The sequence below is a fragment of the Pieris brassicae genome, chromosome 4 (genome assembly GCF_905147105.1).
Source record: "Pieris brassicae chromosome 4, ilPieBrab1.1, whole genome shotgun sequence".
NCBI classification, from domain to species: domain Eukaryota; kingdom Metazoa; phylum Arthropoda; class Insecta; order Lepidoptera; family Pieridae; genus Pieris; species Pieris brassicae.
Window position 1 is genome coordinate 5,136,243 of NC_059668.1, and position 18,883 is coordinate 5,155,125.

The following is an 18,883-nucleotide window of genomic DNA, read 5'->3' on the forward strand; positions in this document are numbered from 1 at the left end:
ATATGAATGATAATTCCTTAATCCCCGAGGATCACTGCCTTTCATTAGTATAAACCAATTTTATCTTTAATTCTCAGAATACAATGACGTGTCATTTGATTAATATTTGCCTAATTTTGCATTGTTACAAGACTTGTTTCAAAACATGAGCGTATTGTGTAAAGCAATTTCATGTATTTTAATTACACTGTTATTATCGTTACCGTATCGTAATGTAAATTGTATTAAAATTAATGGCTACTGAAAGTCTTATTAGAAATACACTAACGGAAAATTAAAAATTAAAGACTGTGTTGAAATCGCTATGCTTCACTTTAGCAGTTTTTCATCTAAGATAACTCTTAGAGACAGAAATATAGAAAAGCGAGTGCCGCGACTGCGTCACTATGCTATTAAAATTATAGATAAAAGTATCGGATAAGATGCTCAGCCAGCTGTTTGAATTGTCCCTAAGACCAATATTGACTTGTATAATCAACACTGTATTTTATTTAAAAAAATAGGATATGGTGAATTGTAAATTTAACGCTCGAATTATTTATACTACGTCGGTTTACTTGGATAATCACATTATAAACATTATATTAATTCCTGTTGAAATAATATAAATAATATCTTTATATACATGGACAATAGTTATATATAACATCATTCAGTCATTCTATGACTATAAAATAAAAATTTAAAATTAGAAAAGTTCCGAGCTTAGAAACAAAACAGGAATTTTAAAAGATTATCAAACTTGTGAATATAAATCTTGTACATGGCAAGTATTCTTCGAGTAAAATTAAGTTGGATTATAGCCAGCCCTGGGTTAACTTGAAGGAAAATGAGTATAAAAAGGGAATTTTTAATGGAATTTTGGCTAGCGTGAACGGGTAAAATTATATTTTAATGTTGGCTAACGTCACTTAATTTGAAAATTGTGTTGAGATGTGTTCTACCTCCTAATTACTTTTATTATATAATGTTTCCCTCATATATTATTATATAAGCTTTACATTTTAAGGTATTTTATTAAATAATTACATAGGTAATATTTGTAAGTTTCCAATTTTTAAAGGGATTTAAATGATAGGACGTTTTATCATAATTATAATAATGTAAGAATGTTTTAACGAAAAATAAATACGTTAATTAATAACAATATTATAATCCAATAAACCGTAGTAATTTAGACGTAAATCCTTATTTATATAAAATGATAAGTGTGATTTTAATTTTTAATTTTGGAAAAATGTTCCAACAATTATAAATGTACATATTTAGATCTGCACTGATACTTTATACGTAATGATTCATAATAATATTATTGTAATTAGTAAGCATTAATTTTAATTTTAATTGAACAAAACAAGATTACAGTGTGTACAATTCTTTTCTCGGCGGCTCAACACAATTTGCATTTGGAGACCTACTCTTTTTAACATTTAGACTAAAGTTCTCTTCCCTTAATTTATACGGATAATCAGTGGATGAACGATGCCAGTGATAGAGCTTGATTGTGAATGGTCTAAAAAGACTTTTGCCCAATTATATAGATACTAGACTGCAATTTATTTGAGTTTCTTACCGGCCTCCAAGCTCGGCAAACATTGCTGAATATGCTTCTCTGGCAAGATTAATTAGGAAAAAATCAAACGTACTTTTGATACCCACGACATAAGCGGGCAAAAAAGGGATGATTTGTTTATGAATGCAGCATTTGTCAACTGCTAATTCTAACCATCAGTTATTTATCCTACTGTTTTCTTCTTAGTCTTATTATTTGGAGGATTAACATTTGGCACATTTATTTACAATAGATTTTACCTTAACTATTTTATCATATATTCGCCAAATAAATTTGGTGTTAAATCTTCTTTTAAAATTATTACATTACTCATGAAGAAATAAGCTAATAAAATAATAACGACTGTACAAAGTACATGTAATACACAAATTGTTTATTTAATTGCCTATTCGACGTTAACCCGAATTTCAATAACATTTATTCAATTTTATTATACAATAATTAGTCGTTGTTATACAACCAATAAACTAATTTATGTACAATAGTGCGCGATTAAAGTAGAAAAATGTGCATTTATAATGCATAGAAAGGCCTAGAAAGACTTATTTTACAAAAATAATGACGTAATACAAAATTTTATAGATCGGATTATTTTATTCTCAGTATTCCTCACTAACTTTTGTAATTGTGGAATACGGCTCGAAATTTCGCCAAATAAACAAATTAGTAAGAAAAATCATTATAATACTACAATATACGTAATAAGTGGCTAAACAATAAAAGTTATTGACGATAGCAACAGAAAATTACGCCACAAGAGTTGATAATAATCCGTTTGAGTCACAGTCATTTTACTAACAAAGGCACTTCTCTTGTCACCAATAATAACATCGTCCATATACTTAAACAAGAGTGAAGTTGATGCACGGTACTTCTCGATACAGCACCTGTAAATATACATTATATAAATAAATGTAAAATATATTTTTTGTAAATTTGAACAACTTTTTTTTTACAGAACAGCAATGGGGCAGGGGGATCATCTGATCTTAAGTGTCGGTCACCCATAGACACTCAATGTGGCCTTTTAATAATTGGTATAGTGGTGATACGTGGCAAAAACTACCTAAAATAACGCTCGAGGTTATACGGGTCTGATTATGATTTATTAAAGAAAACTAATAACGAATAAACATTTTCTATGCTTGTTTTTATTGTGTTCTATTGGAGTAACTTTTGCGTCGTGCTTTCGTAAATGATTTATAAGTGAATGTAATGTATATAACTATAAGTAAAAAAATGTGACAGTGGAACATAAATTGTTCACAATTTTTCCATCCACTGGATAGTAGTTCGATAGTAGAATAGTAGATACAAAGTGCGATAGTAGTTACCTGTTATTGACACCCGATGACACAGTTTTCAGAAGCCTTTGTACGATCACTCTAAGAGTAATTTAGTGATAAATAACGAAAATATTAAAAGTCCTGAAAGTAATATTCGATATCTAAAAATAGCCTAATAATTTTCTTTTATTTCCGTTACGAAAATCGTGCAAGGTCACATACTAACAGAAATATATCATGAACATTCCCATTGCCCTACAATAATATTATGTCACCCAAGTTTCCTATACCTTTACTATCGATAACATGTCTCTTAAATATTTTTACATCATTTATTTTACATCATAATTTCATTTTCTTTATATTACATTAATTATTACTATGTGGGTTTAGAAAATTGTAAATACTGTATTACGTATACAGTTTATTTGATTGTTATGAACTAATAAACATACATCATAGATAAATGAGTCTTATAGATGGTCTGCCATTACTATGTGTAAAGGTTTAGTTGTTTGTTTTAATAAGCTTACTTTGACCTGCATGTTACAATCGAATTCTTTTGTCTAGGTAAAATTAGCTTAAGAGATGCCGTTAACGCGCTTATTTACCTGTATTTCGTACAGAACAGGGGGCAAAGTTGCAGTAGGCTGATTAAGTAACATCGGCGGCGTATATTGCATTCGATTCACTCTAAATGAAATTCTATTTGTAAAATATAAAATAGTAAATACAATCTAAAACTGATCACATAAACAGAATTTTATGCCTAATGCGACATATGAGGAGAAAGTACTCTTAATATTTATTTTATTACTAGCGAACTTTTGATATTTTCGCCAAAACAATACTTCTTGAAATAGATACTTACTATTTTTACTTAACATATAAGAGGATATGTGAGGTCGACTGGCCACAAATAGCCGTACGGCCATGCTACGTATGTTTGGCGGTCGGGTCGGCAACGTCGCACGGCACTCAAGCGACAGAAAGCCACGATGTGTGGAGTAGTCATCTGGATACACGTGAAGTGTGCGCCACGAGGCCTGCAAGCCATCTCCATCAGCTCCCGAAACGTGTGTATTTCCAGTTATTATGGGATCCTGTAAGAACGATATTGCGTTATAATGTATTTTTTTATAGAATTTCTACACATACATTGATACATTAGATCAATAGTCCTAGTCTTCCACTTAAACAATTTATATATACGTTGACTGTATCCAAAATACTATTAATTACTACGCTTAGTGTTTTTTAAAACGATATTTTTAAAATTAGAACAATTTTAATAATTTAATTTGTTATATTGAAGTTACATTTCTGTACTCTGTGGACCCTTTGGAAGTTGCCCTGTAATTTCCGGATAGAGTTTGTATAAAGAGATTTGTTGTGGCGGTTTTGCGAACTTGCGTCTGGTCAGTATAATTTTTATCTGATTCCATTCCATTAATCCACAAAAAAATATATTTTAAATTTCTTGATATCAAAATGATTACGTTCTAACTATAATGACGTAACAGTGTGGATAACATTACAAAAATGAAGCAGTGCTGCAACGTGAAATCACACGACGATTCTCTTTCCGCACAGACTGTAAAGAAATTCCTATACAAAACTCTGGTAGCAATCAAAAAAATTTACACATTAAGAATAAACATAACTTATGTAGGCCACGAATTTCTTAGATATTTAGATAACGAATAGTGGAAGTACTTTGCAACACAGAGCATACCATCACGCACTTTACAACCTGCGTTAGCATAGTAACATAAATATAAATTTATCGCGTCAAACATCTTGCCGTGTATCATATTGTCTTATGCAGAATCGTATAATGCTAAAATTATTTATAAACTAGCAATTCAAACGTGAAACACTTCTAAGGCTTACGTTTTAGAATGTTGAGATATTGTCGAATCAATACGTTCCCTTTAAGAAAAGAGCGTAACGATTATTAAATGGCCGGCAACACACTCGCGAGCCCTCTGACAATGAGCGTCCATGGGTGGCGGTATTACTAAACATCAGATGAGCCTTCACCCGTTTTCCACCTGTTCTATAATCAAAATATAGGTCAAATACATTTATAATATTGGCAGTGATCGTCGGATTTCAAAGACGTAACTCTCCTTTGAAGAAAACTAAAGAATTTAGGTAAAACATATTTCCTTTAAAAAATATTTACACAAAGGCTTGTATCAAACGGAGTAGAATAAAATTTATCTGAGTCTGTGATTAAAAGTAATAATATTATATATAAACAATTTCTACGTAGGTTTAACGATATTGAAAGTTAATCTGATTGAACAATATTGTCTCGATATTGTTTATTTTTATCTTTATCGTTGTTGCAATACCATTAACGTTATATTGACACATTCACGAATGTTATGACGCTCGAAATGAGACTAATAACGAAATGCCAGTTCTGTAGTATACATGTGTAAATCATAGTTACACATATATTCATATGTATTTTTGTTTCTATATAACAAATATTGGATGTTAGAAATAAAACGCGAGACTATTTTTCATATCTTAAGTAGAAATTAATTTACGTAAGACCCCGACAGTACTAGGGTGTATTGATAATACCAGAATCTCTGCGTTTGGTGAGACATATATACTTACACCGTTCGTATTTTAATAAATGTTTTCCGTAAATTGTATCAAAATTGATTCTTAATGGGGTAGCTATGCGACAGAGGTAGAACTTACGTGTCGAATTGTAAACGTTTGGGTTGAAGTTGAGAAAAAAATATTCTCTTGTAACATTAAAGTATATACTATAAACTGTAGTTGAGCCGTAAACAACTTATTAAGTCACGGAGTCAAATAGAATATATTATTTACTTTGATCATTATTTTTTATGTCATAAATATACAAAGAGGTTGTGAAGACTTCAGACTTACATTTACTGAGCAGAAGAGCTGAACATTTATTGGAACAGAACAAACGCAATCATATAGATAAGAAAATATAACTCTTTATAATTGCCCACAAATCACTCAGTGTTTGAGTGATTACTCTCAATCGAAGCATATCCGGTCCATTAGACACGGAAGTCCGGTTCATTGGTACTATTGTCCGTCTATGCGCTTAATGGAATACCGTACTTTGGTGAGAAGCCATAAGAATTCCTACAGACTTTGGGAGGCGTAATTTAAGATAGGGAAAGATTTGAAATCTTGAAATTTAACATAGAGCTTTGTGTTTTTATTTCTTGGGTTTTCTGTTAATTCCATTGCACTGATTGTAAGCAATATATTAAGAGATCTTTATTGAGATTGATTATGTACTCATATAACTACACGGGGACGGGGACCTACTTACTCGGCTCTACGCGGTTATGTGTTATGTGCTATGTGCTCATACGCGGCAAACACCGCAAATTTTCTGACTTAGAACAATTGAAATATTTTCTTTCACGTTTTCGGCACGGGGATTTAAACACGAGATCGATTATGATTTTAAAATCCCAATTTTTTTGCCAAATGATGCAGTTATAAAACTACATATCATGTGTTAACAAAGAATATAGGCTTCCTTTCCGTGTTCTACTTACATAAATTGGTAAATATATAATGCGTTAATTATTATGAGGCGTCTATTAAAATTTACTTTAAAAGCCTAATATTACTAAGCTTTCATTTGGCAATGTTTAATTTTGTATATCGTAACACTGAACGGAACTTGTATTATGTTACTTGAAAATAAATTATTTATTACCCAAAGAGACAGTGACAGTGATGAAAAAATTGAAATTTGTAATATCTCGTACAAAATAATAATGCATTATGAGAATTCTAGAATTATAATGCTTTAGTTGTATTAATATAATCGTTCAATTCACAAGTGCTCTAAACATAATCAATTACCTAATACACAAGTTAACCGATGCCAACTAATTACTTCGGAATGTCTGTTTGTTAATATCGATTTCTACAATACATATTATATACAAAACGGGTATACTTTAAAAACGATTAGCTGTAAACGCTACCATTTTTAATTACTAGATAGTAGTAGTACTACTGGAGTTGTTGTGATGTCTTTTTTACAATACTTTAGAATACACGTGCGTAGCTTATCCATAAATGTCGTGTGCATTGATAAAACTATGACACAAAGCATTTAACTTACTAAAAGATGGCAAAGCTTATGTATAGTAGAAACTTATCCAAGCTTCGTGGTCGATTAAAAGCTCATTCCTAAAATAAAGTTCATTTATCCCCAATAATCATCTATGTAATTAATTAATACAATATAAACAATATTTTAGTAGTTAATTAAAAATAAAAATTCGATAACCAAATATAAAATTGTATGATTTGGTATTACAATTTGTTATTGTTGAAATACTTTAGGAGTAAGTACATTTAATATAAACACCTTTACTGGAATTAAAGACGCAAATAGAAATTGAAATCGATATGATAAAAGTCTATAAAACAATTGAATATACGAGAATTAATTAATCGGAGTTACTTTGACACTTTCGTAATCCGATGATGATTTGAGATAATTTATTAAAGGTTTGAAAATGAAGGCTGCCTTTATGATTGTTTTAGGAGCTTTAATTTCCTTTATTGGGCAGAACCCTTTTCATTATTAAAACATTATTTCCATTATGTTAAGAGCTATTAAGACTTTTAGATGATTGAATATTTTAATTTTTTGAATAGTTATCACTTTTTAAACGATGATAATTTTTGATTTGATAATATGAATGAAAACTGTATAGTTATATAATTTTGATCTACAGTAAGCAGCATGCAGCCGTTGTTGAATTTGTTTTATTAAAACAAAGAACCTCGAAAAATTATACAGTATAAAAATATGCAGTTTTATAAATTTGAATGAAGTGCTATAAATTTGTCTTTAAGAATCGCACAACTTAAAGTTTGTTTCGAGCTAAGCATAATTATTTAAGAAACAGTAGTATTATAGTTTTTGTACGCACATGCAAACAATCTAAACCATATTATCTTATATTTTATCGCACTTTCTTTTTATACAAGTTCATTATATGTCCCGCCAAATACATACACTATATTTTATTATATGTAAACTATGGTATAACCATAACATGATTTTAGTACGCAAGGTTGAGGCGACAAAAGTAAATATTGCTTCATATTTTGCAACACCGGATATTAATAACCGCACTGTCAGCCATTTTAATTTCCTTAATACGCCAAAATAAGAAAAAGGAATTGAAGGAAAATTGTAAAGCATTAGGGAAAAACGAAAATGATAGTGTTCTGAAAGAAAATAATTTGGTGACATAACCTATTTCTGAGTCTCTATTGGTTTTTTTGAAGTGGAAAATTATATTCGGTGCTGTCCAACATTTATTGCTGTGAGGATCTCAAGCTTGGATTTATAGGCTGCTAATCGATTTTTTTTACTAAGTAACGTTTATGACTGTATTTTAAATTATCAAAGATAATTTCTGTATGAATATGAAAGCATCTGAAATATCAATTATAAAAATGCTTGTAATAACATATAACTTGTCTTAACCTGTTCTGTATCCGTCTGAACCTTGGCTAAAAATTAATGGAAATTGATTTTCATGTGTTTATTGCTTTATATGACAGAAAACATTGCAAGATGTTGCAACGTGCATGTTTAGCACGTTAGACTCAAAAGTCGACCAGGCACAAAGCGTTGTCTTCATGCCATAAGAAAATTAATGTGCTTGTCCTACTGACGTGTTCAGAGACATATGTATACAAAAATAATTACGTAAAGACATTTTACCTTGATAAAACTCGTTCCTAAAACTTTGAACCGAGGTCGTTCACCTCTTTAAATATTTTATGTACTATGTATAAACTACTCATGATATGTGTTGACATAAAAGCGTAGAGAGCTTTCTTTGAAGAATTATATTTTCTTCTAGAAATAATTATAATGCTAATTTATGATTCCTTTAATGTTCGTTAAATTTAGTAAGGCTTTATGGTTAATGTCATATAATTTTTAATGTATTAAAACCTGTTTTTCTTTTTCTTTAGGGTTTTTGTACTTTGTAAATATTATATAAATATATTGGCTATAAATATGTGTTGGTGAATAATACATATATATTAAGGCTCAAGAGGACATAAGTGTTTTTTATAGAACACGTGGCAAACGGATAAGAGGCTCAACTTATATTATTTGTATGTGATACCACCGCCCATTGGCACTCACAACGCTTGCGAGTACATTGCTGGTTCTTCTCTTTCATAAATAGGTAAACTATAGCATAGATTAATTTTAATACGAATAAATTTTCTCTATGGATGTCAGTCACGTGTTTAATCAATTAAAAATGAATTAACACATAAACTTAACATCAAACTATAGAAGAAGTGTCGATATTAATAAAACTATAATAACTGCGTTTTCTAATGAAAATTATGTAAATATTCAGCACTCTTTTTAATATAAAATTAATTCTTTAGAAAAAATATTCTAAATTAACAATATAATAATGATATTAATAAACTCTGACACATGTTACATATGTACGCGAAGGAAGTCAAAAGTCTCGAAGGTTTGAAATTATCACACTTATCAAACGCTGTGCGGTGTTGTGTATATTGGCGAGTTGCGTGGATTATAAGGCACACCGTACCGGACCGCTTCGCAATTTCGTTATTCATAGGACACGGCTTTACTGTGAACGACACCGAGGCAATAGAGAAACTGAACTGAGTTGCTTGTTTAATAATTCGAAAAACACGCATCATCTCTCCAAGATATAAGTTAATGTAATTCAACGCTCACGTCTCGACAACGGATAAATAAACAGATAAATTGAATAAAAGATGACATGTGAGACATGTTCAGAAAGATAATATTAAAATGATATTGTCCTAAGAGATTTTCTTTGATTCATGTTTAAATACTCATTGATTTGATTAATATCAATAAATATTTCTTAAGATATATAAATAAAGAACAATTAGAGATACCTACATAATGTAATCTAAAATTTAGGAAGTCTATTTCTAAGTTACGGAAATATTGAGCAGTGTTGTCCTAGTGGCTTTAGAGTGCGACGCTCATCCCTGAGGTCGTAGGTTCGATCCCCGGCTGTGCACCAATGGATTTTCTTTCTATGTGCGCATTTAACATTAGTTCGAACGGTGAAGGAAAACATCGTGAGGAAACGGACTTGCCTTAGACACAAAAGGTCGACAGTGTGTGCCAGGCACAGAAGGCTGATCACCTCCTTGCCTATTCAATTTACAAATGATCATGAAACAGATACAGAGGCCCAGACCTAAAAAGGTTGGAGCGCCATTGCTTGTTATTATTAATTAGGAAGATAATGTAACCTTTCTTTCTTCTTTCTATCATTAGACAAAAGAACATGATAAGGTATAAGTTAAAACTAGAAAACAGGAAAATATAAATATACAACTCAGTTACCTTGACAATATCGTTCACATACCTCTAAGGTATGATATGATAAGACTTATTATTTTTAAAATACCAATACCGCATAAAAACCATGCGTGTGAAGTTAAAACGGAAGCTTTTTATATGCCCCAAAACATTCTTATTTCCCCAAACATTATGGCGTCACGTGCCACATAGTGATTTGAGCAAAATTCCACCTTCCCCCAGACGGAAATAATCAAAATGCTTTCTGTTCTACCGTCTCACTTCCGGCGCTAACACGCGTTTTGTGCGTGATAAAGTCCCGCCATGTGTTATTGTTCTTTGTAGTCTGAAATATGTTAAGGAAGTTTTCTTGTCGGTATTGATAAGATAAACGTATAGCACGTGAGTGAAATAGAAAACATTTTTCATTTTGAAAGAAAACACTTTTTAACCGGATCGAAGCTATGTAAAACTTATAATTATGTTACATAATTTTAAATTTTAAAAAGTGTTTTCTTTCAATGTGTAAAAGCTATGTTAACAAAAGACAATTCTTCATTTTACTTATTTAAAACCGTATATAAAATCAATACAGGCTACTTTAGTAGTACTAGCGTTATTTTCCGAACTGAAAGCCTAAAATTTATGTTATATGATTAAGTATTAGTTATATTTTTATTATTTAGCATAATTCACATTTAACAGATATTTAGAAGTACGTTAACGGATAGTACCGTATAATTATATTTCAATATTAAGTAAAATAATGACATTTCTATTTGATTAAGATGTGTGAATTCTGACCGTTTAAAAAATACTGAGACCTGAGTTAGTGGTATGTCCGATATGTGTCCAACTAGAATGAGATCATCATTTTCACATTATACGTTTCTTGTACGTTTTTTGTGTAATGAATTTGACTCGCACCATTGTTTTTGAGTACTATATAAGTCAGTCTTATTATTTTGTAGCAATGCTGTGGACAGTTACTAATAAAAGCTTCATACCGATCTAAAAACCGACACAGATAAAGGTGTCTGAAGTTAACGTTCTTCATTGTATTTACTTTGTTCTAAAATTATTTTTAATAGCAATGTTTTTTTCACAAACATTTTGCGAAAAAATACACTTGGCGATTTTAGAGTGACAGAGAGTTGCTAGTTCTTCTCGTCTATTCTACACTATTGATTTGAGAACTGATAAATTTAGAAGCATTAATTTACCGAAGTTCATTAAAATATTATAAGAATAAATAATATATATTTTTTAATAACATTTGTTTTGTATCCTGGTCATAAAATTTCGCATTAGAAAAAAATACCTTTATTATTTAGCAAAAATATCTGTAATATATCTCAATAACTAATCATCCAGATTTATTCCAGAAGTAATAATTCATTCTCCATTTATCGACAACTCTTTAACGCCATAAAATGTACAGTCCTTCAGTGTCGTTATGTAGAGTTTACACTGTAATTGAGCTCAATTACAACAACAATAGTCAACAACAGTCTACATCTGCTAACAATCCCAATTTATCAATTCCCAAAAAACTATTGTTTTAGAAAGTTCGTACTCATAATTCTGACAGTCGAGTTTATTGCGGGCTAGGATAATAAAGCGTACACAGCTACGCAGTTTACAATTTTTTGCAACTTAAAAAGTACTTTATTACTCAATTGTTGTCGTTATTGAGAATGGGCTATGTAATCTATGATTTCGACGCTTTAGGGAGTTCGTCATTAAATTGAGGGACGTTACATGGACTTTACACTGCATATATATTATCTTGTATATAGTCACTACCTTCAAATTCTTCTACTTAATAAAATCTATCTTATAATCTTATAAGGATCAAAAATTAATTGATTTGTTTCATTTTAATAGTTAAAAATATACATAAATATATATATATAGATACGTTCAATTGATAAACTCCTACTTCGGTTATTGTAAGTTGTTTTATAAATTATATATACTATGAAATCCAAGACAACGGCATTGTATTGTTGAATTGCTCCAATGTCAATATAAAGTTTCACTTGACGAAGATACGATAATCCATGTATGACACTTGCGACAATATAAACCCTTTCCCAGCCGATATTCATGAGGCATAGTAAATAAAACTGCGCAAGATAGCTTAATATATACTTCACAGACATTCAGTTACTAGAAGTATATAAAGTTAAATTCGCTTGCTTTTACCGGAAAGAAGATCGTTTATTTGAACCGTTTGACAGTGTTTATACTACAGAAGAGATTAATATTTACTTCTTATCCTTTACTACACATTGATATAAATCTTCTTAATTTATATAAACATAATTAATTATTATTATTCGTTTATACAACGTCGAAATTTTATATAAATGCGTTGTTATTATATTAACCCAAATGTTCGTTATATTATATTTGTAATATTCTCGACCAGTTTGGGTAGTAGTAAAATTTGGCGTTATACTGAACGAAAGAGATTGCAGTGGAATAAATATATATAGGTTTTAATGTAACCTCTTTTAAACTTCATGTAGAATTGTTTAATAATTGTCATACAAACCTCTTGGATTTCTCCGTCGACAAACCAGTCTATCCTGGCTGGAGGTAGCGAGTAGTCTGATGTACAGTTGACAAAGGCTTGCTCACCGGCTTGCACTATGGTGGGTAAGCCCGTTATTAACGGCTCATACTCCGGCAGCACTAAAAAAATGCATTATCATTCACAAAACAACCGACAACTAGCGACACAGTTTTATTTATAATCTTAATGAGCCTTCAATACGATTTCTACGTATTAAGAACTCTATATAAACCATCATTGTTGTTATACACTGGCCAAATATAATGTATAAATAACTCGACAATCAAACTGTTAACCAAAAGTTAATGTGCGCTCGTAGCGTCGTTGAAATTAAATTGAAGCAAAAATATACATAAAGAAATAAGTTATTCGTATAAATTGTACCAAATTATATATGAAAAACCTGTGCTGATGCTGCCAACAAACACCGTCATCGTATTGATAAATTTATTGAAATGATTAAATAGCACAATGATGATTGTGCTATATAATCATTACACCTACAAAGACAAAAAAAACAAAAGCACGTTCAAAACCTTTACCTGTGAAGATAAATTATTATTATTATATATTATAAGGTAAGTTCAATAATCAACAGTACTAGATTTAATAACAGACAGTATTTCTTAAGCATCTTTTATAAAAGATACAATTTTCTTCAGAAGTGGATACTTTATAAACTCGGACATTCGATATATCCCATTCTATTGGAGATATTAAAAAAGAATTCTTAGTACAGTTTGTATAATTACTTTTTTTTACTTTCGCATACTTTTATATTACTTTTAAAGTATCGTGAGAAATTGGAATTCATGTTGAATATTTCTCTTATATTGAAAGTAGCTGATGGCAGCTTACGATTGAGACAGCAGTTCCAAACGTTCACTTTTAAATACAATTTAATTAATATGTTTTACATAGAAAGCAATAAACACTCACTCTTAAGCTTATATAAAAGTGTTTTGTTGGTTTATTTCCACTTTTACTCGTAGTGTGATAATATATGTGACATCTATGACATCGAATTTAACCGATTTAACTCTTCCAAGCAACTATTATATAGACATACAATAAGTTTATTGACTTATTACATTTTTATATGGTACCTAAAAAGGTTAAAATATTTTAATTTCTTACCAGCAAGCGTCATATTAGCTGATCGTCTGTCAACAGCAAACCGTGGCCCCTCACTGGAAACCTCGCACGTGTAACTCGCAGTTCCGGGTTCAGGTCTAACCATGATTGCACATAGAAGAGGGTCACAGGAACTGTTTATTACTGATACTCCTGTGCTGTTGAAGGATCTTGTTTCAAACTAAGGGGCAAATAAAAAAAATCTTTTACTAAAAGAAACAATAATGATGACTTTATATTAATAGATATTACTGTTTTCAATTAATGAGCTTTGCTGGGCGTGGGTCATGATCAAGCACTGGTTCTATGTATGTTGGAATTAAAAATAAAATACCGTAACGTTGGTTGAACACATTTTTACGCATTCTAAACCACTTTACTGTATTCTCACTTGAACTATTGACAATAACATGTCAAGTGACATTGACGCTAGATATTAAAAAATGACGCTATACCACCTTTAAGGTCTGGACTTCAGATTTCTGTTTTATGATAATTTGTTAATCTTATACGCAAGTTGGTGATCAGCCTCCTGTGACTGACACGCCGTTTACGTTTTCGGTCTAAGCCGGTTTCCTCACGATGTCTCCCTTTCCGTTCTGGCGAATGTTTAACCCAGAATTTTAGGTTTGGTTAAAAGTAAAAGAGCGGTTTAAAAACACCACACAAAATCTAAAAACCAAAGCTACTAAAAAGAAAAAGCGATGTTTCTATTAAATTGGTATTAAATTGGAAAATCAATGGTATTGCAATTATATTAAAAAATACCTACAAAAGTCTGTAATTAAATGTCTATGTGTGTGTTTATAATTCAATCAGCTTAGCACTTGGCTGTTTATTTTATCACCATAGATTAGCTAGAATAGGCAAACCTAGTATGTAAGTATACAAGTATGTATCTTGTTTTAAATACAAAATGGATTACGTAGTGCTTATACTAATGCATCTCATAACTTCGCCGTATGCATTAAAAGCTTAACCTTCTAAGATACATTCAGAGTGAAATATAAATATCTTAATCATTTTAAAACCGTAACAAACGTTTACTTTAGAAACTTTACTATTAAAAGCCTTCTTTGACAGTAACTCTATACAAAACTAATACTTAGTTCATCGTAATAGCTTCTTCGGCTTAATATTGCGGTAACATTTTTCAATAAATGTCTGTTCGCTAAGCTTGTATTACGGCAGGCAGCTGCGAATTTAATTTCCGTACATTTGACGTGAAAAATATGTTTACTTCCGTGTCATTTCTAAAAATATCCACTAAGTTGTTTTTAAAAGTCTATTAACCAGGTCACCTAGACTACGTCCTTCAGATTAAGAAGATTTAAATAATATTGGGGCAAAGAAACCCCTGGGAGGGCAATAAAAAGCAGTTACAGCAGCCCATGGACACCCATTTTAATGGGTGAGTCACCTTTTAGAAATAAACTTGTAAAGTAAACGGGTCAGAGTGTAATTCCGAAATTTCCCGATCCTTCCTATTATAAATTTGTATTTCAAAATGTTAACTAAGGTAATACGAATGAGTTACCAATGGAAATCCAATAAAATAATAACACGAATTGTTTCGCGTATTTTATAGACTATAAATACGACTTCCTTTCATCATTCGTTTTACGATCCCAGGCATGAATCAAATAACAAACACTTTTATGTAAATGATTAGTAAACACAAATTGTTTACAAATATATTAAGGCGATGAAATATATAAACTAGTGGCCCTACCTATATATTAGATCTGTATTTTTTTCTAATATGCTAGCCGGGGTGACCTACGACCTCAACGATGAGTCGCACGGTGAAGCCTAGGCCAACACTTCTCACAAACATACAAACAATTCAAAAACTACGCACATGTTGAAATACTTAATGAATACTTAAATGTTCTCTAATCCAAGAATATCAATCACATAAAGGACAATCTTATTACCTATATAAGCCATTATAAAGATTTGACTCATTCCTTGGAATTTACAGAATCCGAGCTATTTCACAAATTCGGAAACGTTGTTTTAGCCGCTTTTAAAATGGAATTTAATTATTTTGAATTTTATCCGCGAAAATACCATTTGAAAGCAACATCAAATTTATATAAATAATTAAATAGGAATAGCAAAGGATTTGTCTCTTTCTGACAAATTCGTTTTCGATGTGATAAAAAGGGAAACATTGCTATTTGCATTGTTAATAGCAAAGGATTTGAGAAATTTTCATTCTGTTTTTGTTTATCTCTAAAATATTTATGTGAAGGTTTATTACAAATAGTATCTCTGTTATGAATATAATCAGGCTTATATTTAACCAAATCATGTATTTTTTATTACACTTTTATCAAAATTTTATACAAAGTGAATGCATGAGTGAAACTTAATTCAATCAGACCATAATTTCCATAAAGTACCGTAGCTAACACGGTTGTAATCACGGGACTATCTTTTGTCTACATTATTAATAATGTGGCTGATTAATTTTTAAATAAAAGCTTAATTAGCGCATATGAACGCGAGTATATTACTAAATTATTAACACATTTTAAGTACATAAATTGTTTCTTTCTCTTTTCACCATAGAAAAATACAATGTAATAAAATGAGATAGTTGAATGTTTCAGATATATGAAATAAGCTTTGGTTTTTATGAATATGGGGAGGAAACTAGTGAACGTTTTATATATTTCCACCTTTGTTATGATGGCCAAAAACGTATGCTATCCTTGTTGTACGCACTTCAGCACTATTGTCACTACATAAATCAAAATCAAAATGAAAATTATAAATTTATATTCTCATCTTGTCTAGTACTATAGAATGTATGATATTGAATTCGCAACTGTCCAAAACAGAACCGGGATCGCATGCAAATGGAAAAATGTTATTCGAAATAGAACTGTTGTGGCTTTTTAGGAATTTCTATTAGCAATTTTGGGCTTTTCGAAGAATTTGCTAATGTGAATGCTACTCTCGGGTTTGGTATGCCAATATGTGTTGGAAGTATGTCGCATACTCGTTTCGGCTCAAAATTCAAGTACATTATTAGGCGGCTGTCAACTGAGGCCCTATCGTTAACAATAGGTAAAATTTCATAGCTTAGACCGTCCCCATGCCGCACATAACATTAGTAGTTTCTGAGTTCCATTTCAGGCAAAACAATAAACGCTTTGGTTTCGTTACAGACAAATGTTATGCACACCTTGCCTTAAAAATGATCATAAATTTAGCTTTTAGGGCGCCATTAAATTTGCCGCAACGTGCAGCGCTGCGGCCACGCATCAGTTCATCGATCGACTAGTTTTGCGCGCACGTATTTTTTAGTACAATAGACTTATAACATGGACATGAACGAAAATAAGGTTGAAGAATTTATCGTTGAGGTTGAGAGTCGTCCAGCGATATAGGATTTGAGGTCCGACAAGTACAGCAATAAAATTGAAAAAAATAGGCATGGGAAGAAATATGCAATAAATTTACTGAGAATTTCTCAAACAAAGAATTTCTTTGTCAGAGACTAGCGTGAAAATATGTACTACACTGCGATTCTCAAACTTAGCGACAGCAGCTGTAGTGCTACGTTGCGGCAAAATTGTTTATTTATATAAATTCTATTGTCTCTTTTTATCAGATTGTGTTTATGCTGTGGTGAAAAGAGAGATAAACACTTTACTTAAAAATACCAATTCTGATACGGTATATTCGTTAGTGTAAATCTGACATGATACAGTTATATGTAAAGTCAGTGAAGTATAAGAAGTTAAAGCGGTAAAAGGAGTATTTAATTTCCTATCCTTGATTTAACTTTTATTATAAGAAATCGATGCAAAAATAAGTCTTCGCCATGCTCTAAGCTATATATGCTATAGACTTTATAAAAATATCATTAGCTGATACTATATCGTTTTAATGTTGAATTGAATTTATTAATATTCATATGCACATAATAAATAGGGACATCATTTTCTTCTACCTCCTGTAGGGTAATTTATAAAACTCAAAATTTACAATATTTTTAAACGGTTTTAGCATGCCCTGTTTGGGTCAAATCAAACTATTTGAATTTGACCCGCATATTACACGCGTAACCAGTGTAAATATACAAGCGTTTGACTTGATAGAAATGCCCACATGCCCAACGATTTTATTAAATGTATAATCAGTGATTGATTGATAGTTAAGTATTTAGTAGACTGCCTACATCAATTTTATTCTTTTTTTTCCAAATAAACAGTGTTATTAAAAAAAGGCTATTTTATTATTATAATTAATATTATTATTCTTACTGCATTTTACATATCTTTTGCACTTCTCTGTGTTACACTTTAAGTATGGACTGCCTGGTCGATATCGCTTATAAGCGGTAAGGCTGCTCGAAGCACTCGACCATAGATTTATTACCAAAAATAGAGGATTTAGATTTATTGTTTTCTTGTATGCAAGTTAGTGTAAATAATATTTAATATTACACACTTAAATGAGTATATCACTGATAATAAGAGTTCTTATTATTTATACAAGCACAGAAAGTAATAATGTTATCAAAACAAACAAATAAATAAACGAAAAATTCTTTAATCGAACAATGACTAATAATAAATATGTCGCTAACTTGAAACTACCACAAGCCATAAAAGGTTGCATGCTATAATAAACGCAAGATTTATTGGCACGTGAAATATTCAGAGAGAATTATACTTGGCAACACAATAAACTTCGCACGCTACTTGATGACTAAGTAATAATTCAAACATCGCGGGGAAAGTTTATTTTTTTAACTTGCTTGACGACAAAAAAAAAAATACCTACATAAATGTAATAATTTGTTTTGTAGAGAAAAAACAAAAAGCATCAACATCCACTCTTCGAACATTAACAATAATTGAAAGGTGTTGTATCGGTAGTGTAGGGAGAATTTATAAAAATAA

At 30.8% G+C, this 18,883-nt stretch overlaps 1 protein-coding gene across 1 annotated transcript in view; it reads right to left on the reverse strand.

Annotated features, from left to right (window-relative positions):
• Positions 1–1,962: 1,962 nt before the first annotated feature.
• Positions 1,963–18,883, reverse strand: part of LOC123708583 — a 58,677-nt gene continuing 41,756 nt past the window's right edge. The window contains exons 3-6 of the mRNA XM_045659363.1: positions 13,965–14,142; positions 12,807–12,946; positions 3,731–3,962; positions 1,963–2,460 (exon numbers count right to left, since the gene is read on the reverse strand). Of these exons, the coding sequence (XP_045515319.1) occupies positions 2,360–2,460; positions 3,731–3,962; positions 12,807–12,946; positions 13,965–14,142 (651 nt within the window). The 3' untranslated portion in view covers positions 1,963–2,359. The remainder of the gene's footprint in view (positions 2,461–3,730; positions 3,963–12,806; positions 12,947–13,964; positions 14,143–18,883) is intronic.